The sequence below is a fragment of the Balaenoptera borealis genome (assembly GCF_965194805.1).
Source record: "Balaenoptera borealis genome assembly, chromosome: 9".
NCBI lineage: Eukaryota > Metazoa > Chordata > Mammalia > Artiodactyla > Balaenopteridae > Balaenoptera > Balaenoptera borealis.
Window position 1 is genome coordinate 110,269,058 of NC_138873.1, and position 27,834 is coordinate 110,296,891.

Sequence of the window (27,834 nt, forward strand, 5' to 3'; positions counted from 1 at the left end):
GAGGACAAAGTGGTTAGAATCCATGATTTCTTTTCTATCATTTGTTATTACAATGCTGTGAACTTTATTAAGTGAATGTTTCACCTAGTGTTGTTAATCCCTATATTTCATGAAGAAATTATATGCTAGGAAGAGCTCATGCGTAGCTCTTATTGAAAAATAAAATGAACATCTAGGAGCATTACAGAGTTTTATATTAATAGATAAAGTCTGGGTAGTTTGTGTTCATGGGAACAGTGATATTTTAACATAATTTAAATCATTATGAAACTCATTTGTCCTCTTAGCTCCCTGAGTTTTGAGGATGATCCATCTGCCTTCAGGAACAGTAAAGTCTAATGGGCCTTATCTTTCTCATCACCCATTGGATGCATGGCGGGTGATTTGAAACTTTACGGCAGAAGGAATGGGATGTACTGATTTAGTGGAGAGAATGGATCAAATTAAAATCAAGAGCTCAGAATAAAATGATTGTTCTATAAAACACAAGTAGCAGAGTTGTCATATTGAACCACAGTTTTGCTCTTTTCTTCTCCCTCATGCATTGAAATCACTCCCTAAGGGAGTAAAAGGTCACCTTTAACTCTTATCAGCCTTGGAAATCGCAGAGGGTGTACTCAGTAAGATACGAGACAAGTGGAATCTTACATCAGCCTGTCCTTTGCAGACATACTATACACTTTCATTTGGTGTAAATTACAATTTCCTGATATGAGACTGAGACAATGAGTATCTCAGGTTCAATATGTCAACTCAGCTGCCTCTGTTCAACTGTTTTAAAGTTTAGATTACATACTGCAGTGTGTAGGTAGCAAGCCTGACATTAAGTTGAACATTAACTTGTGTTTTTAAACTTGATGTTAGTATACGTTCATAAGTTTTTTCTATGAAAAAGAAATCAGGTTGAAAATTATATAGGGTAGTTATTTTCACTAAATGTGTTTGCCTGTACCATTGGTGGTACGTGAGATCACTTTAGGGGCTATTATTTTAATGCAATACCGGTTTCCCCCACTATCTGAAAATAGAGCTTTTCTATGAAACCTTTTGTAAGACCAAATGGCATAAAGGGAAGAAACAATTACCTCTGGACGTATCTTGCTAAGGAATGCACAAAATAAATCAGATAAGGCACAGATGCCCACAGACACATTTCAAAGCTGTGGCGGCTGGATGCTGAGATGCCGAGTGTAGACCCTGGGGAAGGAGCTTGGCAGGGCCGCTCTCTCTGCTCTGGGTGTGTACTACCTCTATAACAACTCACTCCAAAACAAGCACGGAATGCTATTTTCACATCTCACCTTTTGTCGTAAAAGTGAAAGTCCTCTTTGGATTTCTTTCATTTAGTGAAAACAGGTACTAGTGTAGGTCTTTCGTAAAAGCAAAGTGGAGTGAAGGGAACTTTTTAAAAACGGGGGATACGTGTAATGTACTGTATTAGGAAAAAAAACATAATTAGACTATCACACTTTTGGTTTCATGAACACTACTTTGGATGAGTCTACATTTGAAATGTAGGTAATTTTAAAATCCTTTAAAGAATAAAAGTTTAAGTACATAAATAAAGCTGGTGTTGTGCAGACTTCAGCTCCTCCCCTAGGGCTGCCCAGATTGATTGTTCCCATACAGGTAGGGTATTTGTGCTTGTTATGATTACTGACTCTGTAATAAGAATTCAGGGGGATTTTGTGGTTGTCAGTCAAAAATAGAATGAAAAAACCTGTAAAATACAATCACTTTCAATTATTATCTTCGCTTTGATTAGAAGGCATATATCTACCATTTATGTTTAAGTACTTTGTCAAAATTTCATTAAAATGCTTCTTAGCTGATTGAGGTTGATGATGAATTTCCTTTTTGGTCCAAGGAAACTGAAGCCAGATTTTGTCTTAGTTGTGTTAAAGAGAATAGCCAAGTATTAAGCAAAGTACTTGATTGCTATTTCTTTCCCTATTCCTCTGAGATCTTTTATTTTTCGTAGAGAAATTATAATTTACAGATGTGTGGAGGGGGTGCTTTTATGAGAGGAAAGCAAAGACTAATAAGGATGAATAAAACTTTCCTAAAAGGAATCTCCATCTTGTTCAAGAGAATAATGATGAGGTCTACTTAGTTTGTTAAATTGGTGAATAAAGTGACTAAAATACTAGTGTATATGATATGAAGACCTAAGGGTAGCTAGGACATAAATATTTCTTTACTGAGTCCAGTGAAAAGTATTAATGATCACATTTTTTGCAGCCTGGCAATATTTTATTTTAAAACTTCACTCTTAGCCTAAATCACCTCTAGTAATTTGGGAGATTGTGTACTTATAAAGAAAACAGCTTGTCACGAAGAATCACTTTGCACTTGATACATGTATAAAATAATCTCATTATAGATTATTACATGTGTCAAGGGCAAAGTGCACACGCTCAGAGATAAAATGATAATTTTTATTTCATCAAAAGACTTCTCTGAAGCCTAAATATATAGGGATACTGTGGATTTCCCCACAGCCTCTTTAAATTGTTTTTTTTTTTTAACATCTTTATTGGAGTATAATTGCTTTACAATGGTGTGTTAGTTTTTGCTGTATAACAAAGTGAATCAGCTATACATATACATATCCCCATATCTCCTCCCTCTTGCATCTTCCTCCCACCCTCTCTATCCCACCCCTCTAGGTGGTCACAAAGCACCGAGCTGATCTCCCTGTGCTATGCGGCTGCTTCCCACTAGCTATCTGTTTTACATTTGGTAGTGTATATATGTCCATGCCACTCTCTCACTTCGTCCCAGCTTACCCTTCCCCCTCCCCGAGTCCTCAAGTCCATTTTTTATGTCTGTGTCTTTATTCCTGTCATGCCCCTACATTCTTCAGAACCTTTTTTTTAGACTCCATATATATGTGTTAGCATATGGTATTTGTTTTTCTCTTTCTGACTTCCTTCACTCTGTATGACAGCCTCTAGGTCCATCCACCTCACTACAAATAACTCAGTTTTGTTTCTTTTTATGGCTGAGTAATATTCCATTGAATATATGTGCCACATCTTCTTTATCCATTCATCTGTCGAGGGGCACTTAGGTTGCTTCCATGTCCTCACTATTGTAAATAGAGTTGCAATGAACACTGTGGTACGTGACTCTTTTTGAATTATGGTTTTCTCAGGGTATATGCCCAGTAGTGGGATTGCTGGGTCGTATGGTCATTCTATTTTTAGTTTTGTAGGGAACCTCCATACTGTTCTCCATAGTGGCTGTATCAATTTACATTCCCACCAACAGTGCAAGAGGGTTGCCTTTTCTCCACACCCTCTCCAGCATTTATTGTTTGTAGATTTTTTGATGATGGCCATTCTGACTGGTGTGAGGTGATACCAAATTGTAGTTTTGATTTCTCTAATGATTAGTGATGTTGAGCATCCTTTCATCTGTTTGTTGGCAATTTGTATATCTTTTTTGGAGAAATGTCTATTTAGATCTTCTACCCATTTTTGGATTGGGTTGTTTGTTTATTTGATATTGAGCTGCATGAGCTGCCTGTGTATTTTGGAGATTGATCCTTTGTCACTTACTTCATTTGCAAATATTTTCTCCCATTCTGAGGGTTGTCTTTTCATCTTGTTTATGGTTCCCTTTGCTGTGCAAAAGCTTGTAAGTTTCATTAGGTCCCATTTGTTTATTTTTGTTTTTATTTCCATTTCTCTAGGAGGTGGTCAAAAAGGATCTTGCTGTGATTTATGTCATAGAGTGTTCTGCCTATATTTTCCTCTAAGAGTTTTATAGTGTCTGGCTTTACATTTCAGTCTTTAATCCATTTTGAGTTTATTTTTGTGTATGGTGTTAGGGAGTGTTCTAATTTCATTCTTTTACATGTAGCTGTCCCGTTTAACCAGCACCACTTATTGAAGAGGCTGTCTTTTCTCCATTGTGTATTCTTGCCTCCTTTATTAAAGATAAGGTGACCATATGTGTGTGGGTTTATCTCTGGGCTTTCTATCCTGTTCCATTGATCTATATTTCTGTTTTTGTGCCAGTACCATACTGTCTTGATTATGCAGCTTTGTAGTATAGTCTGAAGTCAGGGAGCCTGATTCCTCCAGCTCCATTTTTCTTTCTCTCAAGATTGCTTTGGCTATTCGGGGTCTTTTGTGTTTCCATACAAATTGAGAAATTTTTTGTTCTAGTTCTGTGAAAAATACCAGTGGTACTTTGATGGGGAATACATTGAATCTGTAGACTGCTTTGGATAGTATAGTCATTTTTCACAATGTTGATTCTTCCAATCCAAGAACATGGTATATCTCTCCATCTGTTTGTATCATCTTTAATTTCTTTCATCAGTGTCTTATAGTTTTCTGCATACAGTTCTTTTTTCTCCTTAGGTAGATTTTTTCCTAGGTATTTTATTCTTTTTGTTGCAATGGTAAATGGGAATGTTTCCTTAATTTCTCTTTCAGATTTTTCATCATTTGTGTATAGGAATGCAAGAGATTTCTGTGCATTAATTTTATATCCTGCTCCTTTACCAAATTCATTGATTAGCTCTAGTAGTTTTCCGGTAGCATCTTTGGGATTTTCTATGTATAGTATCATGTAATCTGCAAACAGTGACAGTTTTACTTCTTTTCTGATTTGGATTCTTTTTATTTCTTTTTCTTCTCTGATTGCTGTGGCTAAAACTTCCAAAACTATGTTGAATAATAGTGGTGAGAGTGGGCAACTTTGTCTTGTTCCTGATCTTAGTGGAAATGGTTTCAGTTTTTCACCATTGAGAATGATGTTAACCATGGGTTTGTCATATGTGGCCTTTATTATGTTAAGGTAAGTTCCCTCTATGCTTACTTTCTGGTGAGTTTTTATCATAAATGGGTGTTGAATTTTGTCAAAAGCTTTTTCTGCATCTATTGAGATGATCATATGGTTTTTCTGCTCCAATTTGTTAATATGGTTTATCACATTGATTGATTTGCATATATTGAAGATTCCTTGCATTCCTGGGATAAACCTCACTTGATCATGGTGTATGATCATTTTAATGTGCTGTTGGATTATGTTTGCTAGTATTTTGTTGAGGATTTTTGCATCTATGTTCATCAGTGATTTTGGTCTGTAGTTGTCTTTTTTTTGTGACATCTTTTATCTGGTTTAGGTATCAGGGTGATGGTGGTCTTGTAGAATGAGTTTGGGAATGTTCCTCCCTCTGATATATTTTGGAAGAGTTTGAGAAGGATAGGTGTTAGCTCTTCTCTAAATATTTGATAGAATTCGCCTGTGAACCTATCTGGTCCTGGGTTTTTTTTTGTTGGAAGAGTTTTAATCACAGTTTCTATTTCAGTGCTTGTGATTGGTCTGTTTATATTTTCTATTTTTTCCTGGTCAGTCTCAGGAGGTTGTGCTTTTCTAAGAATGTGTCCATTTCTTCCAGGTTGTCCATGTTATTGGCATATAGTTGCTTGTAGTAATCTCCTATGATCCTTTGTATTTCTGCAGTGTCAGTTGTTACTTCTCCTTTTTCATTTCTAATTCTATTGATTTGAGTCTTCTCCCTTCTTTTCCTGATGAGTCTGGCTAATGGTTTATCAATTTTGTTTATCTTCTCAAAGAATCAGCTTTTAGTTTTATTGATCTTTGCTTTGGTTTCCTTCATTTCTTTTTCATTTATTTCTGATCTGATCTTTATGATTTCTTTCCTTCTGCTAACTTTGGGGATTTTTTGTTCTTCTTTCTCTAATTGCTTTAGGTGTAAGCTTCAGTTGTTTATTTGAGATTTTTCTTGTTTCTTGAGGTAGGATTGTATTGCTATAAACGTCTCTCTTAGAACTGCTTTTGCTGCATCCCATAGGTTTTGGGTCATCATGTTTTCATTGTCATTTGTTTCTAGGTATTTTTTGATTTCCTCTTTGATTTCTTCAGTGATCTTTTGGTTATTTAGTAGTGTATTGTTTAGCCTCCATGTGTTTGTATTTTTTACAGATTTTTTCTTTTAATTGATATCTAGTCTCATAGCGTTGTGGTCAGAAAAGATACTTGATATGGTTTCAATTTTCTTAAATTTACCAAGGCTTGATTTGTGACCCAAGATATGATCTATCCTGGAGAATGTTCCATGAGCACTTGAGAAGAAAGTGTATTCTGTTTTTTTTGAATTGACTGTTCTATAAATATCAATTAAGTCCATCTTGTTTAATGTATCATTTAAAGCTTGTGTTTCCTTATTTATTTTCATTTTGGATGATCTGTCCATTGGTGAAAGTGGGGTGTTAAAGTCCCCTACTATGATTGTGTTACAGTCAATTTCCCCTTTTATGGCTGTTAGCATTTGCCTTAAGTATTGTGGTGCTCCTATGTTGGGTGCATATATATTTACAATTGTTATATCTTTAAATTGTTTTTGTCTTTGTTTTATCATCTGTTTGGTGACAGGGTATTAACTTTAGATAACTCCTTTAGTAAATTAACACTTTGCTCTTACTAAGTGAACTGAATTACATCCTCTAAGCTCAATTCCTTTGGGATTTCCTGTAAAATTTGATCAGTATTTCCTGTTTGGTGGGGGTAACTGGCTGATGAAGAAAGCAACTAAAAATGAACTTGCTACCTTTCTAGTTAATCTTTATTTTCATGCAAATAAAAGTGTCAGGTTTTATAAGTTAAGAGTACTTTGTAATAAATGTCAGCAATATGCTGAAAAACAGAACTTGACCATTTTCTTACTTTTTTTAATGTGAAAGCTACACATATCTACCTTTTAAGCATCATGTACAAAGAAACTTTTTTATATCAAGATAATTAACGAGGTACAATGTTTACAAAGTCATGATTTTTTAAAACTGGCTCCTCATACCTTTTCATTGGTGTTTGTTTATAGAAATCATACTAAATGATATGCTGGTAAAGTATGTTTTTATAGAAAAAAACTCAAAATGTAAGGGTTGGGTGGAATGGGACAGCACCAACTGATTTTGGAACTGTCCTCACCCCAAGGTGTTATCTGTAGGGAGGTTGATTCTGGCAGCAATAAAGAACTTTGCTTTCACAGACTCTGTTTTAAATACCAAAATTGTTTTGTTTTGTTTTTTCTCTCACTAGGGTTAGATAAATACTGGCAATTCAGTAGAATCATATCCATTTTTTAAAATTATTTGCATGACTGTGTTAAATATTTATTCTCATTATGAAAAAATCTCTCAGAATTATCTATATTTAGTCCATGGTATGATGAGCCATCTGATCATAATTTTCAACCTTCAATCTTTTGGAAAAAAATGACTGTAAGAGTTTGCCTGCACCCACTTTCATGTTTCTCTCTCTCTCTCTTTTTTAACTAGATGCTTTGATGATGGATTTCTTTGTAAGAATGTTCTCTTAGAGATTCTGCCCAGAAAGACAGTATGGGCCTAAGTAGAAAAGTTTATAAATAATAAACATATTAATAAGGAAATATTAGGGTACACTGAGAGGAGAACGTTCATTAAGCAGTTTAATTGATTAGATTTCTCAAGGTTTCCCTTACTGTGTCGTGCTTGTCTGAGAGAGGAGTAAAACATAAAGTTGTAAAAACTTTCATTAGATAATGAAAATAATAAAATAATAAAAATTTTATTACACATCAGTTTTAGGGATTTGCTACACTTTTTTTCAGGGCCATAGAATTTTAATCTCTTGAATTTAACATTACTATTCTGGAAACATTTGTTAATATTCATTAATCATTGGGATGTTTATAGTCCTGGTTTTGTCCCCACTCCTGAAATCATAGTTTAAAACCTTTATAAAACCTGTTTCCAGAAATTACAACTTCACAAACCAATGTTCAATACAGATGCATCTTAGGGTGTAGAGAAAACCCTTCTAATTTAAGGGAAGGGACTGTGAGAGGCAGAGCTTTCACAAAACTAAAGACTAACCCATGGCAAACTGCCTAGCTTTCTGTGAACCTAAGTGGTCATATCTCTTGTTCATTTACCTAGAAGTGGAATTACTGTGTCATGTGATAGCTTTATGTTTAACAATTTGAGGAACTGCCAGTTTTCCCAAGCAGCTGCATAGTAGTATTTTTGGGTTCCAATTTCTCCACATTCTCATCAATACTTGTTACTACCTGGATTTGTTTCTACTATAGCCATCATGTTGCATGTGAAGTGATGTGGCATCCCGTTGTGCTTTTCACAAAGCTGTTTTTAAACCAAAATTGTCAAACTAGTTTTATACCTCCAAGGATTCACTTTGTGTGGATTTAGATTCTTACATGAAAATGTTTCTAAGTTAGTCATTTCTTGAGAATAGATTTTTTTTTAAGCTACCATATTCAAAGCATTAGAAGTTTGGTTTCTTTCTTCTCTGGTGATTCTTTATGTCTCTTATGTTACAATTACATAAGTACTTATTAACCTATATAAAGCAATCAGAACAGGAGCTCTGTTGAGTTTAGGATAACTTGGAATCTAATATCTGTCTAGACCAGCTATCCCTAGGGTGCACACAAAGTAAGAGACTTTCATTGCCAACTGAAAAGACTATTTTTTAAACATGTGGAGAGAACTAGCAGCTTCTGTTTTACCATTCAGCCATAGGTCCAAAATTAACACAGAAGCTTAAGCCCAGACTTTAAAAGACCATTCTTTTTTCAGCATATGCAGGATATTTTCTTGAGTGATGAGAGTTTTCAGCAGTACACAAATAGACCCACATAGAGAAGCAGTAATGACCAGATTTTCTGTCACCAGCCGTCCAACTCTCCATACATCCCTGAGGTCTTCCTCCAACAGATTTCAGCAGTAGATAAATTCCCTATCATTGCTGCTACTAGTGGGGAATAAATTATTAGTTGCAAGCAAAGCCTATTTTATCTGATATTTGTATAGCTACTCCAGCTCTGTTTCGGTTGCTATTTACATGGTATATCCTTTTCCATTCTTTTAATTTACTCATACATTTATCTTTGAATCTAAAGTGTGTCTTATACAAACAACATATACTTAGGTTTGGGTTTTTTTTTTTAATCCAGGCTGACAATCTCTGCCTTTTGATTAGATTTTTAATCCATTCATATTTAATGTTTTTATTGATATGATTGTATTTTTGTCTCCTAGTTTACATTGTGCTTTTTATTTCTCTTCTGTTTTTTTTTTTTTTTTTTTTTTGTTCCTCACTGTTCCTCCTTTACTGCTTTATTTTGCATTAAAGGAGTATTTTCTAGGCATGTTTTAATTATTTCAGTGATTTTTAACTGTATTTTCTGATTTATTTTCTCAGTGACTCTAGGGTTTCCAGTATACATCTTTTTTTCCATCTTTATTGAGATATAATGACATGTAACATTGTGTAAATCTAAGGTATACAATGTGATGATTTGATACATGTATCTATTACACCCATCTTGCCAGAATCTACTTCACATTTATACTACCTTAATCCCAGTGAAAGCTAAAAATGTCCATTCTACATAGCTCTATTCACCCTTCTCCCTTTTTTTGTGCTATCATTTTTATATATTTTATGTCTATATGTTACAAGTCCAATAATACATTGTTGTAACTATCACTTTATATAGTTTTATCTTTTAATGAAGCTGAGAGAAGAAATCAGAGCAAGTATACCTTTACAGGATCTGTTATATAACATTCTTATTTTCTGTTTTTGGTTCTCTTAACTTCTTCCTGTGGCTTCAAGTTACCATCTGTTGTCATTTCCTAACTCCAGTCCAAAGTTACTTCCATCCATCTCCTTTGTGCTGTTGTTATTGTTGTTATGTGATTTCTTTATGCTATAGACTTAACAATACTAGTATATTAATACTGTTTTATACTTCTTTTAAATAATTTAAGATAACAAAGAAGAAATATGAAATTATACTTTCATAATTACCCCTGTTATTATCTTTACCATAATTCTTTTTTTTACATGTGAATTCATATTACTGTCTAGCCTAAAGAATTTCATTTAGTATTTCTTAAAGATGAGTCTTCTAGCGATGAATTCTGTCAGATTTTGTTTACCTAGGAGTGTATTTCTCCTTCATTTTTGAAAGATAGTTTTGCTGGCTGTGGGATTCTTGGTTAACAGTTTCTTTTTCCTTCTTTCAGCACTTCAAATATATCATCCCAGTCCCTCTGACCTCCACTGTCTTTGATGAGAAGTCAACTGTTAATCTTATTAAGAGCTCTTGTGTGTGATGAGTCTATTTTCTCTGTTACTTTCAAAAATTTCTCTTTGCCTTTCATTTTCAACATTTACAGTGAGTGTATCTGTCTAAGTATGGATCTCTTTGTGTCCTTCCTAGTTGGGTTCATTAGTTTCTTAGACATGCAGATTAGTGTTTTCCAACAAATTTGGGAAAGTTTCAACCCTTAATGTTTGAATTTTTTTGTCTCTTTCTCTCTGTCCTCATTATGGCAACTCCTATTGCACATGTGGGTGCAGCTAATGGTTTCCCACATTTCTCAGAGGTTCTGCTCATTTTTCTTCATTCTTTCTTCTCTCTTTTCATTAGGTCACATAATCACTATTGATCTGTCTTTAAGTTCATGGATTCTTTCTTCTGTCAGCTCAAATCTAATGTTGAGCCCTTCTAGTAAATTTTTCATTTTGATTATTGTTCTTTTCAACTCCAGAATCATTTTATTTCTTTAATAAGTTATATCTCTTTATCTATCTTCTCTATTTGATGAGATGTTGTTGTCATAACTTGCTTTATTCTTTGAGCATAATTCCTTTAGCTCTTTGCAAATATTTACAACAGTTTTTTTAAATGTCTTCATCTGGTATGTCCAACATCTGGGCCCTCTCTGAAGGAGGGTCTTTTTTTTTTTTTTTCTTCTGTGAATGAGTTGCATGTTGCTATTTCTTTGCATGCGTCATAATTTATAGTTGAATACTGGCCATTTTAGATTATATATTTGGCAAATCTCGATACCGATCCCAGTTCCCACTCCTGGGGCCTTTTTTTGCTTGTTTGCTTCTTTATCTGTTTAGTGAGTTGGTTGCACTATTTCAATGAAACCAATTTCCCCTGCAGTGTGCAGCCTCTGATGTTGCTACTCATGGGCACAGCTTTGGCATGCACACATCATTCTAGCGTTCCCATCAGGGATGTTGGTGTTTTTAACCAGGCAGTCTTTAACCAATGCTCTCTTTTCTTGATCTCCTGGTTAAGATCTTAGTATTCTGCTTGTATTGAAGCCAGTCTTCAAAGTCTGCTCCAATTCCAGACTCTTCTTATCTGCTTCCCTGTTTCTTTCTGTTAAGCTTCTTGCTTGTCTTTTGTTTCCCTTGTTGTTATCATGGAGCTGTCAGTCTTCTCCTTATGGCTCAGCACCAAAATCTGCATTGTTTTTGACAGTGGTGCTATGCTTGAGTGTTGCCAACCTCTGTTCCAAATAAAATCAGTTCCCTTAGAGAAAGATACAAAACTCTTTCTTTCTATGGCTTGTCTCTTCCCCTAGTCAGAACTCCATGCCACTGCTCTGGAGCTGGGGTTAGGGATGGCAGCCTGCTTCTCTCAGATAGACACTCCTGCTCCATGAGTGTCACACTGGACGAGGTCAGTAATATCTGGTATTCTTGATGTACTTTTCCTGGTGTGAAACTTCCACCCTATGAGCAAGCTGGGACAAGGGTGCTCGGGGTCCAACAATCTTGGTCTGTCACAGCAGAGGTAGAGCTTTAACCCAGGATTGGCAGATGGGTAGAGGAAGGGAGCCCTTGACCACTCAACAGCACTTGCCTGGAATAGAGCTGGAAGTGGGGATGAGGAATGCTGCTGACCTTACCTGCTGGGGCAGGAACTATAGCCCTTGACTGGGGGCTGGGGGAAGAGAGAGCCCAAGTGCTTGGCTGCACCCACAGATGGAACTTCCATCTTGCTGAGCTTGGACGGGAGAAGGGAGTGGGTTGTGGCTCAAATGTCACAGACCCTCACTGTTCTTATGGACATTTAGTAGAGTTTCTTGAATAAATGTTTGTCCATTTGCTATATGCCCTTTGGATAATTTCTAGGGACTTTAAATGGTTATTTTTAAAAAGTAATTTTCACCAGTTATGGAGTGGAAGTCTACAGAGCTCCTCTAGAAGTGCCTTTCAAACAGACTCTTGATGGTTCTATGTTAACACTCATCTATTCACTTATTAATTCATTTTTCATTTTTTCATTCATTAATTTACGTTTTTTTCCCATAGGATCTTTATATATAATTTTATTCTTTTAGAATCAACTACTAATTGCTTTAACAAATGCAATTTTGATGGTGATACATGCCAAGATGCGCTCTTTCTATTTAATTTCATATAAAAAATTCTTTCTGTGAACTTACTATTTAACAGTTTCAGATTAAAGTGTGTGTGTGTGTGTGTGTGTGTGTGTGTGTGTGTTCTGTTTGATGCATAATAATATTTATGTAACACCACATTAAAGAAATAGGATTCTCAAAAGCTTCCTCTTAGTGTACATGATGACAGGTATCTGGTAATTCTATGAACATCCCTACTCAAACCTTTTAGTGCCGAAAGTATTTTGCGCCTATTTATTTAAAAGCCACAAGTCTAACAGACTATGACTATTTCCCATATTCTATTTATTAGAGCTGTCTTGGAGAGATCTTTAAAAGTTTATAAAATATGTTCTAAACTTATTAGAGTAGTTTTGCAGACACTTAAAACATTTTTAATATGTCCTAAGTCTTGTAGTCATAACTGAAGTTAGGAACCTAGATCTTAAGAAGTCGTTTTCATATACTTCTTTACTATGGCATTTAATAAATGTATTCATTGAGTATTTCGTTGCTATGTAATATGTACATGCAATAGAGTCTTTTCTTACATAAACTTCAACAGCAAATATTTTGTTTCCAAAATTCCATTTGAATTGTTTCATAATGGAAGAAAAAAGAACTTTGTGCATTTAATTTCTAAACATCTGTGTTGTCAAAAATTAAATTTTCATAAAAATCAATCAAGTATTTTTATTGACCAATAACGTACTGTTGTAGCCACTATCACCACTATCCCTGAACTATTTTAGGAACCATATCAACACTGTCACCCAACTCAGCCTTTTCTTTCTATTTACCAGGATAGTATGTTCTCTTCTTATTTTTCTTTGAGTTCTCTATGCTCTTGGAGAGTAAAGAATGAAGGACTATCCTCCTGCTTTTCTTGTGCGTTAAGTACAAGTGAAAACCCCTCGTTTTGCCCTATGTCTGACTCACTTGTTTTCTCTATCTTTGCTTTATTTTCAGGTTTTGGTAAAAAGTAAATTTGGGGTATTAAGATGAATTACAGGACATGGTGTAAAGATGATATCAAGGATAGTAGAAGTTATATAATGAACACTTCTTGTGTTTCTACTTTGAAATTATTCTTTAAAAAGAAACAATTTTGATGATGTCTTAAAAGATGATGTCTCATGTTTTTGCTCATCATATTCACCACCTTCCATTACTAATAATTTTCAGAATCTCAAAGCTCTTCTTACATAATAATCCTTCCACTGAATTTTGAATTATCCAAAAGCAAAATTTTCTATATCAGATTGTCTTGTTTCCATGCAAGAAATGTTTTCTCAAAACTCTAACAATACGGTTTTCTTTTTTATGCCACTTTCCCCCCAAATTTTGTAATATATAAAATGGCTGTTTCTTATGGAAACATTTGCTATGATTCCTCACAAAAATCCTACTTTTCTCAAAGGAAAATTTCACCCATTGGTTCATCCTCAAAATTTGAGATTGAGCCCTTGTCTAAATTTTAGCTTTAGATGAAGAAGAAAGCTTTCATTTTCTAACAGTGCCACCTGTCAGGTTTTGGGAAGGTGTGAGTGTGATGTTACGGGGGGAAGCTTTGCAGCAGGGAATTCAGGGCAGGTTCCTTGGTTCCCCTCACCGCTGTCTGCCACTCAGACTTGAGCTCCCGGCAGCCCCCTTTCCTTTGGCAACATCCTCAGTATCATTCAGGATTGATATTTCTTTCCCTCCAATAGTTCTGTTCATCAGACTTGTCTCCGACCACTGTAGACCCCTCTAAGCTTCCCAGTGTCTGTGACAGGTCAGAGTTCTAATTGTCCTAGTAAACAGAGAGGGGGCCCTCTCGGCAGGGGAGACCTCACCTTGGCAGTCAGGTGCATCTGCAGATGTTCAAGAAGCATCTCAAAGTTAACACATGCAAAACCCAACTCCCATTTTTACCCCCCAAGCTAGCTTACTGCACAGTCTTCACCGCAGGAAACAGCAACTCCATTATTGAAGGAGCACAAACCAAAGACCCAGGAATCCTCCTGACTTGTCTCTCTCTCTCTCTCTCTCTCTTTTTTTTTTTTTTTCTTTTTTTGTCTTATGTCTCATATCCAACCCATCAGGAAATCCTGTTGGCTGTGTCTTCAAAATATAACCAAAATGCAACGTCTTCTCACCACTTCCCCTTTTCCAGCCTGCTCCGAGACACCATCTAGTCTGAATTATTGCATTGGTTTGCTAACCAACCTCTCCTTTCTGCCCCCAAAATGCCACTCCCCAAGCCCAATCTTAGCTAGAGTGATGATTTTAAAATGGAAAACAGACCATCTCGTGTCTGTGCTCAAAACCCCATGTTGACTTCCCATCTCATTCAAAGTAAAAGCAAAGCCCCTCAGAGTGGTACCCAAACTGCACGTGATCTGTACCCACACACACAGGCACCCTCTCCCACCATCTCCCACCTGCCCACTGCCTTTGCTGGTGGCCTTCTTCCTGTCCCTACTGGACACTAAACAAAAACTTGCCTGGGTCCTAGCACAGCTGCTGCTTCTTCTGGAGCACTCTGTCCATACCTCCGGCCTGAGCTCTATTCTGGTTTGTGCTCAAATATTACTGTATCAAAGAGGCCCTCTCTAATCACCCCGTATAAAACTGTGGGCACCTCCCCTCCCACGCTATCCTTTCCTATTTGTCATGTTTAATTTTTCTCCACAGTACTTTCCCCTCCTGTTTCTTTGTTCAATGTGAGCTCTGCGAAGAGGGGGCTTTGTTTCATTCTGTGCAGTATTCCCAGCACCAGCAACAATGCCTGGCTTAGATAGGCACTTTGCAAATTATGTGATTGTGTTAGGGTTTTCTAGAGAGACAGAAGCAATATATGTGATTTATTACAAGGAATCGGCTTATGCAACTATGGAGGCTGAGAAGCCCCATGACCTGCTGTCTGAGGTAGGGAGGCCCAGCGGTGGAGTCCTGACCTCAGTGCAGGAGGACACTGAAGCCCCAGCTCAAACAGTCAGGGGGGCAGTGAATTCTCCCTTTCTCTCCCCTTTTGTTCTGTTCAGGCCCTCAAGCGACTGGATGCAGCCCACCCACACTGGGGAGGGCAATCTGCTTTACTCAGTCTCCCAATTCAGATGCTCATCTCGTCTGGAAACGCCTTCACAGACACACCCAGAATTAATATTTAACCCAATGTCTGGGTACCGTGTGGCCTGGTCAAGTTGACACATCACATTACCCGTGACAGGGATACAGTTAGTGTCTGTAGTGTGAGCTTCATGTCAGCAGGGCAGAGAAACTCTTCTCCACTCAGCACCATCCTCCTGCCTTGAGAAAGTCACTGGGCAAAGCCCCACTGTACTTTATATGCTCTATTTGCTTGTTAAAGTGGGGATTAAAATTTGCAGCCCTGGGGCAGTGTGCAGAGCAATGGCACGGTTTTGGTGGCCTTTTCTGCCCTCTCCCACCGGACCCTAGTCCTCCCTGCTCCATGACCACGTGCCCCTTAGCTTAAGCACCTTTGGGAATCTGTCCACCTCCCAGCCTTCTCTCACCTGTGTCCTACTCAGCTTGATTCTTTTGTTTTATTTTTTTTCGGATTACATTTTTTTTTTAACATCTTTATTGGAGTATAATTGCTTTACAATGGTGTTAGTTTCTGCTTTATAACAAAGTGAATCAGCTATACGTATACATATATCTCCATTCTTACCTGGACCGTGTCTTCCAAAAATTTCTCAAAGTTTCTGACTTATTCATGGTGTCCATCCTTGTTTCACAGAACATATCCAGAGATTCTTACTTTTGTACTTTTATAACATTTGGAGGATTAGGTAATTGCCTTCTTGAATTGAAATTTTATGGAGTAATTTTGATAAGATTGAACTTTTAAACAAATAATATTAGAGCTTAAAAAGAATGATAAACCCTCCCCCAGTTTAAAAACCAAGAGTTTTTATGCTGACATTAGGCATGGATAATGTTTAAAGTTAATTTTATTCTGGAATAGTCAACACAAAAAATACTCTTTTTGGTGAGTATTTTTGAAAATTTAGTACTTTTAGTTTCTTCTAATGTAACCCTGAATAATTTTTTCTTCTTGAATTCTTGTCACCTCCAACTCTTACTGGGTTGACTGGCCCATTATTGAAATCCAGTAATGTGTTTGGATCTTAGTTATTGCAGTGAGAAAATACACGTCAAATGTGCAATGATATTATAATATCAGAGAAATTTTTTAAGTAATTTCAAATTAGTGGTTAATGCTATATAAGTAAAAGCTTGATGCAAGACACTTTTTGATCATTTTACTCTTTGCCCTAAAACACATATCCAGACACAAAATAATGTACTCTATAGTGTTTTTTAATAAAATGAATATTGTATGAAATATTACTGTATCAAACATCACTGAACAATTGAAGCAATTGTTCTCTGATGTATCTTGAAATTATTTTCAAAAGAAAAATGTTTGGATTGTGTAAACTCATTGTTGAACTGAAACTTTCTCATTAATGAAGTAAAGTATTGTGATGGTTAGAGAAAATGAGAGAATTAGAATTTGACTTGGCACACTTTAACAAATGCAAATGAACCAAAGATATACTTTATAATTTGTCTTTTAATTCACTTAGTACTTTTTAAATGTTCTGCAAAGTAATTTCCAACTTGCATTATTTCATGAAATTATGTCTACACTGATAGTCATAGTAGTTCTTTACAGGTAGAGATGAAAAGTGTGGCCAAAGAAGTTTAGTGATTTTTCTCTCCATCAAAATGTTGATAGGATGTAGTTGGAAATCCAAGGTACCTTCCTCAGAGCTCATGACTTTAAATTAAGATGATGTGATTAATTTCTTCTAAGACAAATTCTCTGGTTATAAACAGTCTCCACTGTTTATAACAAATTTTAAAGGGTATATTAAATCTCACATTTTATTTGTGGACATGTTTTAACTCCTTCACTTTGCTTTAACTACTTGGATGATGTGGACCATATTTTATTTTTCTGGGAGATACATGAATTGAAAAGAATCAAAGGAGGCTCCCCAAAAGATTTCAGCTTACCAAGTTCAAATCTGAACCAATCTCAGTAGGAAATGATACATGCATGAAGAATGGGCACAGATAGATTTTTCTGTTTTGGACTATTCATTCAAGATGTGCAAGTAATCTAGTTTCCATTTCATGAATGCTTCTTAATCATACACTTCTTGGTTGGTACTTTATTATTAATTGGAATAAATTACTTCGATTTGTATCTTTGGTAGGCATATGAATTTGGTTGAAAGTCAAATACTTATTATAGGCATTGATTTTCTTAGATATGTACAGAATAAATAACATGTTATTGTCCAAGTATGTTATTATTAGAAACTGATTTCATCTGTTCTCAAAACTCACTCTTTTATCATAAGGAGATTATTTTTAGAAGTATGTGACCCAAATACATAATGCAATAATGCAAATAGTATTTTTGTCATCCTTCATAAGCCAATTAAAACTTACAATATCAAGTTAGCTTTATAAAGTGATTATATTTATTCCAAACATTTGAGATTGTCTTTATTTAGTCTTGTCAGTCTTCTGAAAAAAAGTGTTTTCCCAACTTAGATTTTTGGTTAATGCATTAGAAAACATTTAAGCAAAAAATAGAATATTATGCTGATATAGTATTCTTCCATAATAAGTTGCTGCATGCTTTCATGATTTTTAAGGATTTTTGTAGGTGCTATTTCTTTTTAATTTTATTTCAGAAAGCTAAAACTGTGTAACTAATTCTACTACTTAAGTAGTTGGCTATAAAATAATCTAATTTCCTACTTTTTATTCAACTGCAAGTTCAGTGTCATTTAATTTGTATTATGCAGTACATATAACTTCCTACAACTGCAGCAAGAAGATCATTCATATTCTTAATTGCTTGTATTAAGATGTTTTCTTCTGAACCTGATTTTTTGTTTGCATTCACAGAAAACCTTAAAGATATTATTATCTTTGAAATATTTAATTCCAGTGATACAAATATAAATGTCATGGTTAAACATATTTTAGAAGTAGAAACTATGGCTTGCATGAGTGATTCTTTTTTAAAATTTATTTTATTGAAGTATAGTTGATTTACAATGTTGTGTTAGTTTCTGCTGCACAGCAAAGTGACTCAGTTATACATATATACATTCTTTTTCATATTCTTTTCAATTATGGTTTGTCACAGAATATTGAATAGAGTTCCCTGTGCTACACTATAGGACCTTGTTGTTTATCCATTGTCTATATAATAGTTTGCATCTGCTAATCCCCAAACTCCCAACCCATCCCTCCCCCTCCCCTTCCCTCTTGGCAATCACAAGACTGTTCTCTATGCCTGTGAGTCTGTTTCTGTTTTGTAGATAAGTTCATTTGTGTCATATTTTAGATTCCACCAGTAAGCGATATCACATGATATTTGTCTTTCTCTGTCTGACTTACTTCACTTAGTGTGATCATCTCTAAGTCCATCCATGTTGCTGCAAAGGAGTGATTCATAATGACAGAATGTAAATATATAATTGCTTTACATTTTTGTTTAGGGAACGTATGAATCTTTTTCTATTCCCACTTAATGTTATTTCTTGTGGCATCGCTGAGATGCCCACTGAGACAGTCTGTTCTAGAGCGAGAAACACAAGAGTGAAGGTGAGAGAGTCTGAGTTTAGGCACAAATCCAACCCATCTTCTAGCAGGTGAGGCCACCTGAACTACCCTTCCTTCAGGTCTTATACGGATGGATGAAGTGGGCTGTCTCAGGATCCACCCCTCACTGCTCAGCTTGCACCATGGGGTCCCCGTTAGGTTGCTAACAGGAGTCATCAAGATGAGTCAGTGCAAACGTTGACGGGGGGCGGTGTCACATCAGAATCCGTAATCCTACGTGTGGGCTGAGATTTCATAAAAAGCAGACGAATGAGGATTCGATCAACAGATCATTGTCAGAACCAAGAAAACTGTAAGCAGATTGAAGACAGCTTTACTATGTTCCACTCAGATGAGGTAACACAGAATGCATTTCCAAGGACTCATAACCACAGGATCTACTGTTTCAAAACCTCCATATAATTACATTTTTGATAATTATTTAATTCTCATAATCTTCATATGCTATAAGGGTCAGGGAACATTTTTTGTAACGGGCCAGATAGTAAATACTTTAGGTGTCTCACAGCAACTCAAATCTCTGTAAATGAGTCGATGTGGCTTGATGCGGTCTAACTTTACTGAAACATAATATAATTTTCACGTATCACAAAATATTCTTCTTCTTTTGATTGTTCTTCTTGCCATTAAAAAATGTAATTGTTATTCTTAGCTCCCGGACCATTCAAATAGAGGTGGCAGACAGGACCTGGCCTGCAGGCTGCTGACCCTGAGTTAGGACCATCTTTATATCAGTAGTACAAATCGGCCCTGAGTGGACCAAAAGGAGCAATTAGTCTCATTGCATTATTAATTTTATCCACTATTTCTCTTACTTCTAAAACTGTGTGTTTGTACGTGTGTGTGTGTGAGAGAGAGAGAGGATACATTTTTCATTGGCTCGTGAATATTAAATAAGCTGATTATGAGTCAAAGATTTAGCAAAATATCTGGTGAATAATAAATGTTAACAAACTAATGTTATACACATATAACAATATATAACATTAATGTATAATATATAGTTAAGTAATTTTTTTTTTGGCTGCACCATGCAGCATGTGGGATCTTAAAGCCCCAATCAGGGATCAAACCCACACCCCCTGCATTGGAAGCGTGGAGTCTTAACCACTGGACCGCCAGGGAAGTCCCAGTAATTTTTAATACAATGCATTATATAAACGACTAAAATAACTTATATGTATGTATATGTATATATGTATGTATCTGCGACTATTTTTGTTAAATCATGGATTCCTAAATATGCAGGCCAACTGGAGTCCCTCTCTATTAATAATAGAAATTGTCCTAAGAAGCTTGGTGTATAAATTTTAAAACTAAATGTATGATTAGCATTTTAAACTTTTTATTGTGATAAGAAGATATCTACATTTTGTCACAAAACAAAACAGAAGCCTATTTTCTTGACAATACACTCATTATAATGCATATCCCTAGTTTCACTCTTAAATTATTAAGATTGCATTAAAATTGATAAATTGTGACATATCACAAGTTAAAAAGGATGAGAAGGTATTCTCAGTGCATTCAGGAAGAATCATCTTTTTACAGTTACAAGTATTATAAAACTATGAATGCTAAAAATTACTTCTTCCTTTTCTCTTTTAAGTGTGAGAGAGTTGATTTTCAATAGGGAAAAAACATAAAAACTGTATATAAATACTTAGATTTCCTTATTTTCTTTTTTCTAACAAGTTTCATTTATATGTAGCATTCTTTTTTTTTTTTAATTAATTAATTTATTTTTGGCTGTGTTGGGTCTTCGTTTCTGTGCAAAGGCTTTCTCCAGTTGCGGCGAGCGGGGGCCACTCTTCATCGCGGTGCGTGGGCCTCTCACTATCGCGGCCTCTCTTGTTGCGGACCACAGGCTCCAGACGCGCAGGCTCAGTAGTTGTGGCTCACGGTTCCAGTTGCTCCGCGGCATGTGGGATCTTCCCAGACCAGGGCTCGAGCCCGTGTCCCCTGCACTGGCAGGTAGATTCTCAACCACTGCGCCCCGAGGGAAGCCCTATATGTAGCATTCTTGGTAAAATCAATATTCTGATGGAACACAATTCTGGATCGCTTTTCCAGCTTGTATAATTTTGTGGATGAAGATCCGAAATTCCTTCTCAAAACTTCTCTGCTTTCATGTCCTGAAACTGCCCCCCTACCTGAGAGGAGGGCACCCGGCCCGATGTATAACACCCCTTTACCAGAAATATTTTTTCCAGATATTTTGGTGCTTATGGTATTACTAACGTTAATACTTTATGTTTACTTCTTGTCAACAAAAAGAAAAGACGTCAGGCACGTTTAATTTGTGAGCTTCAGTTTCGCTTCTCCAACTCTGATCTGCATTCTCTCATGCTGTAGGCTGATGGCAATGCATGCCACGAAGGTTTTCTTTCCCCTTAATTTGTGTATATTACCTTGTGTGCAAAGATTCTGCTCCACTGTATTTGATTTCCCCAATTTTAGTGATATTAACTGTGTGGTAACGACGTGAAGTCACTGGAATCACCTTAACTTCCCTTAACTTAATGCTGAGGGTGAGATTTCATCCTAGGAGGCCAACAGGAAATTCAGTCTCAGTAATCATTGCGATTTACTCCTCCTAGCCTCCCCGACCCCCAGATATGCACCTTATGTATACACTACCAGAGCATCCATCGTAAAGGCCCCTCCAGTCCCTGAGTCCACGACAGGGACCGCAGAGACTATCTGTTGGAGGCTCAGTGCCATACCTGCAGCCTGGCAATCTTACGAAGCAGAAGCTCTGTGCCTCTGGTCCAGCTTTGTGGGAAATCAAATTAAAAACAAAGTCGCTTCTCAACCCGGAAAACCTCTCTCCACAAAGGCAGTGGAGAAAGAAACGAATCTTATTACTGAATAAGCATTAAGCCAGAATGTGATGTGTATCACAGGCAGTCCACTAAGAGACTGTAAAGACAGAGAGAAACCTCACCCTTTAATACAGCCAAGCGCATGCAACTCCTTGTACTTGTGTCTTCAAGCTAAACAAGAGACCAGCTATCAAGTATTCTTAGAGGTTATCAAGTTAGAGGTAACTTTCTGAAATTTGGAGGTATCTGGGATCTTATTCACCTTTTTTTTTTTTTAATTTTATTTTTTCATTAGTTAATCTATTTTATACATATTAGTGTATATATGTCAATCCCAATCTCCCCATTCATCCCAACCCCCCTCTTCCCCCTTGGTGTCCATACATTTGTTCTCTACATCTGTGTCTCTATTTCTGCCTTGCAAACCAGTTCATCAGTACCATTTTTCTAGGTTCCACATATATGCGTTAATGTACGATATTTGTTTTTCTCTTTCTGACTTACTTCACTCTGTATGACAGTCTCTAGGTCCATCCACGTCTCTACAAATGATCCAATTTCATTCCTTTTTATGGCTGAGTAATATTCCATTGTATACATGTACCACATGACTTTCTTTGGGTGTAGGAAATGGCCGTGTTCAGGGTGATGATAACAGCGGCCACTGAGAATTGGGTCATTTTGGCCAGAGTTGCAGCCCTATGACCTGGGGGAAAAAATCATGCCTCTCTGGATTTAGTTTTCTACTTGTAATATGGAAATAATATTATTACACATTACTGACTGCTCAGAGCAATTGAATAAAAAGATAGTAAGAAACTTCCGGCGTTGGGAAACTATACGAGTATAAGTCTTTTTTTTTCATGTTTCTTACATAAGACTTGGATTGTAAATGGAAGAGAAAGAGCCCTGTGAGCATTCATGATTACTGCTCATTAAATGCAGTTGGGCCTCTATTTGATTTTTTTCTCTTAAATTCAATTAAACTATATTTCTTTTACTCATTGCAAACTGCTGAAAAGTGGACAGTTAGCTTGGGACATCTGTAGTAAAATGGTAACTGCATCCAATCCCTACATTATGGCTGCCTACCTACACTGTCCCCAGAGCATCCATGAATTGTAATAACCCACATGGGGCCTGGCCTTTCATGCCAGAACAGCCTAAGCTAGACTGTTTGTTACCAGTGATTCCTGTTCAGATATTAAAAGATACAACTTTTCCACGACCCTCCTTTACAAGTTTTCTCTTCTACCCACGTTATTTTGAGTCTCGCAAAATAATTAGAAAGAATGAAAAACAATTTCAACCAGTTGAGTTTCGTTATTAGGACTTTCCCAGATTTTATTTCAGTTACTCTAGGAAGAATTTCATTTTTTTATTTCTTTTTTTCTCTTGCTTGCTGTCTTGAATTTAAAATCATCTTTTTCTCTCTCTTTGCCCATTATTTGTGTCAGCCCAAACTCTCTGACTAGGTGATTATTTCAGTCACTTGATTATTTCATACGCTTGAATGGCGTTTCCTTTTATGTGGTGTGAAGTTATTCCCAACTACTTTTTTTTTCTGAATTTATTTGGTACACCAGCTTTATTTTTCAGATAAAAGCATTATTTTCCTTAATTCATGTATTCATTCCTTTGCTGTGAGGTTTGATTATTTTTAGGTCAATATTTTATTGATGTTGCTACAGCAGTTAAGCATAAATTGTGTATATTCCACATTCATTTTTAAAATAAAATATCAAGGTAGAGCCTGATTATGGAAGTAGGCCATAATGATGGATAATCTTCTTAGAGACGTGTGTTTTGGGGATATTGTGTAGTTTGAGCCACCAAATTCTCCAACAGCAGTATCAACATAATTCTGTTACTGTACATTTTTTTATCTTAGTGTTTTTATTCTTTTAGTGATCATTTATTCTTCCACAGATAACACATTGTTTTTAAACATATTTGGGAAGACATGTCTGATACCATTTATCTTGGAGGGGCAAAATTCTGTCCCACAGACTATTTGGGAGGCTGTGAAAAAGGTCAAAGGATTGAAATTTTGATATTCCTTGAGGAAAATACACTAAGGCACTGGAAAAGAGCCCATGCTAATCGAGAAAAAGAAGACGAGACAATTCTTTTTAAAACAAGGAAATTGGCAAAATATTTTTAAAAAAATAACCTTGAGGAACTCCACCAAATTATGAAAATTTCCACACCATTATTTCAAAGAAATTTGACAGTTCAGAAAGTACAAAATTAAAAAGGAGAAGGGGTTATAAGAAGGAAATAAGAACTGATCAGTTTGGTTTCTCAGGCATCGATTAATTACCTACCGAGTTCTCAATACATCTTTTTTACTCTGTTGCTTTCTTTTGGTGGAGAGAGACCTGTCCCTTACATCTGCTGGTTACACAAACTGTGATTAGCGAAGAGAGTGTCATCAATCTGCATTCTCAAATGTGACGGGGGTTAGGATCCTCCTATACTCAGCAGAGTGGAAAGTGACCCATTTCTCCCTGAAGACAGAATAGGAAGAGGACGGCCCAAATGTGACCAAATTAGCATTAGTGACAGCAATACTGTTATAATGAGAGTTGATTTGCAGAACATATCATTTGAAAATATCACCAATGGTAGAGGCAGACATTTGGGGTTAATGTTTGCTGAGCACATAATATTATTACAGTCAGGGTTCTGGTGTTCTCAGGGGTGTGTGTGTATGTGATACATTCATATATTTTATTTGATCATCTAGACAACCTTAGTCCTATCTTCATGGGACCGGTGAGGAAGCTGAGTCACAGCACACAGTTCAAGGTCATATTTACCTGCTCCATGCTTCAGTTGGAGAAGGCTGTTACTCAAATCTGTGCAGTTTAAAATCTAAGCCAATGCAAACAAATCACTTGAAGAGTAGGCTTAAATAAAGATTTCTGGCCCCTATCCCCAGAAATTCTAAGTCAGTAGGCTTGGGATGGGGCCCAGAAATCTGCATTTCTAACAATCTGTCAGGAGACGCCTATCCATGGACCCTGAGTAGCACTGGTCCGGGTAACAGTACTATGCATTGCTGTGTACTATCATATTCTATCCTAAACACAAAGTGTGGTTTAGTAATAAAGTCACACCTTGTTCATTCACACATCAGCCTTCTATCAACTTCACCTTTATGAAAAGCAGATAAGAACCAGGAAGAAAGCAAAAAGATAACGTGGAATTTCACATATGATTTTACCATGTGCAAACAATTAAATCCATACTATGGATTCATAAGAGAACCTAGTGTCCCTTAGTTTATCCAGAGCTATCAAAAGCTGGATTTGATGTTTAGTCTTCAAGTGTGGAAAAGTAGATTAGAAGAAAAATGAAAGCCTACTCCAGTGTAGCAGGTGACCTGGTGAGAAGTATGTGGCAGCTTCAGCAGACAGTCAAAACTAGAAAGACAGACACAAGAATCCATATGGACGGAACAGTCCAGCTGGCCTACCCATCGCAATTGGACTTTACTGTGCTTCTCAGTGGTTGCGTCATGAGCAAGTCTGTCTGTCCTTACAGTGGCGGCTCGAGGGAGAGAGAAAAGAACATGGAATTTGGAGTCAAACAGCGTAGTTTCATATCCCATCTCCCTGCAACTGGATTTTCTCACCTGTGAGGTAGTCATAGCAACTGCCTCCTTAGATGGAGTCTATAGAGCAGGTGGGCAGGCTCCTAGCAGGATGCATAGTGCACAGCAGGGACCCAGGTCCCTGCTCTGCCGTCCGTCCTCCGAGGGAATGAAGGATGCAGAGGGTAGGAGGCGGGGCCAGCCACACCTGGGCTAAGATGCTGGGTGACTGGCAGGCTATTTGAACTCTCAGTGCCTCAGTTTTCCCATTTGTAGAGTGGAGTCACCTAACGTCTTGTTTTCTGGGTTAGTGTAAAAATTATCAATAATATAGTGTTTTGCTTACATTAGACCTTCAGTAAATGATAATTGTAATCATTATACGTGGCATTCTCAGGATCTTCCTTTTAAGACAGTATTGCAAGTGTGTTATACACGTTGGAAATATTGGTATCCTACACGGCAAACATTAAAATGAAACTAACAGAAACAAAGCAAGTATGATTTAAAGAGTAAATCATCAGTAGTGCAACATAATTTATTTATTAGGGTTCTGATCGTTTATAGTTTCACTTGATAGGTTAATATTTAAGCTTCAACTTCACATAGAAAAATAAATACACACTTAATATTTGAATTTTTTTCGTGATATATATATATATATATATACACACACATATATACACACTCAAATATATAAAAATATGTCTATGTACAGGCAGACCTCATTTCATTGCACTTTGCTTTATTGCACTTCACAGATATTGTGTTTTTTTACAAAATAGAAGGTCTATGGCAACCCTGTGTGAAGCAAGTCCGTTGGTGCCATTTTTCCAAAAGCATTTGCTCACTTCATGTCTTTGTGTCACTTTTTGGTAACTCTCATAATATTTCCAACTTTTCATTATTATTATATTTAATATATTATATATGATGATCTGTGAGCAGAGATCTTTGATGGTGCTATTTTAATTATTTTGGGTTGCCGCAGACAATACCCATATAAGATGATGAACTTAATCAGTAAATGTTGTGTATGTTCTGACTGCTCCACAGACCGGCCATCTCTCTCCCTCTCCTCGGGCCTCCCTGTTCCTTGAGACATAATAATACTGAAATTAGGCCAGTTAATATCCCTACAATGGCCCTTAAGTATTCAAGTGAAAGGAAGAGTTGCAGGTCTCTCACTTTAAATCAAAAGCTAGAAATGATGAAGCTTAGTGAGGAAGGCACGTGTAAAGCTGAGACAGGCTGAAAGCTAGGTCTCTGGTGCCAAATAGGTAGTAGCCAAGTTGTGAAAGCGAAGGACAAGTTCCTGAAGGAAATGAAAAGTGCTGCTCCAGTGAACACACGGATGATAAGAAAGAGAAACAGCCTTATGGCTGGTATGGAGAAAGTTTTCTTGGTCTGGAGAGAAGAGCAAACCAGCCACAGCATTCATCCTGCAGCCTACAGATCGAGGAGTAATTTCAACTTTCAAGTCTTATTATTTAAGAAATACATCTTGTAAAGCTATAGCTGCCATAGACAGTGATTCCTCTGATGGATCTGGACAAAGTCAGTTGAAAATCTTCCCTTCTGGAAAGGATTAACCATGATAGATACTGTTAAGGACATTCATGATTCATGGGAAGAGATCAAAATATCAACATTAACAGGTGTTTGGAAGAAGTTGGTTCCAGCCCCCATAAATGACTTAGAAGGGTTCAGATTTCAGTGGAGGAAGGAACTGTAGATATGGTGGAAACAACAAGAGAAACAGGATCAGAAGTGGATCCTGAAGATGTGACTGAATTGCTTCAATCTCATAAGGCTTGAAAGGATGAGAAGTCGCTTCTTACGGATGAACAAAGACAGTGGTTTCTTGAGGTGGAATCTGCTCCTGGTGAGGATGCTGTGAAGATCGCTGGATGACAGCAAAGGATTTAGAATATGACATAAACTTAGCTGATAATGCAGCATAAGTGTTTGAGAGGGATGACTCTAATTTTGAAAAAATTCTACTGTGGGTAAAATACTATCAAATAGCATTGCAGACTACAGAGAAATTGCTCATGAAAGGAGGAGTCAATCTTTGTGGCAAACGTCACTGTAGTCTCGTTTTAAGAAACTTCTGCAGCCAGTCTGGGGATGGATGGGTGGTTATTGCCTTTCGCCACATCTGTTATATGCTCAAGTAGTGAAAATCAAGCCAGTCAATCAACACACTCACCCACTGACACCAATACCCTATGACCTGCACAATGGCAGAAGAAAGTCACCCCAGAAAGAGCAGAGATGGTTAAGTGAGCTTTGATATAACTCAAAAAGAGATTTGCATACATACATGAAAACGCTTTGCTATGGAAAGGGGCTGTAAGCGGATAAGAATGAGTTAGGAGTTAAAACGTGTGTGCAAATATTGTTTTTAAAAGTCGATAGAACTGATCAATAGAGCAGACAGAGCTGAGGGCTGAATCAGTGATCTGTCATATAAACAGGTAATATTTCATGA

The 27,834-nt window shown here is 36.6% G+C and overlaps 1 protein-coding gene across 13 annotated transcripts in view; it reads left to right on the forward strand.

Annotated features, from left to right (window-relative positions):
• Positions 1-27,834, forward strand: part of RIMS1 (regulating synaptic membrane exocytosis 1) — a 467,002-nt gene that overhangs the window by 195,718 nt on the left and 243,450 nt on the right. For 3 of the 13 annotated variants that reach the window (XM_082405011.1, XM_082405012.1, XM_082405013.1), the window contains one exon: positions 1-27,834. This exon is cut by the window's right edge and continues 11,972 nt beyond it. The exons of the other annotated variants lie outside the window; for them this stretch is intronic. In XM_082405011.1, coding sequence (XP_082261137.1) covers positions 1-75 — 75 coding nt within the window. In that variant the 3' untranslated portion in view covers positions 76-27,834. 13 annotated transcript variants of the gene reach the window in all.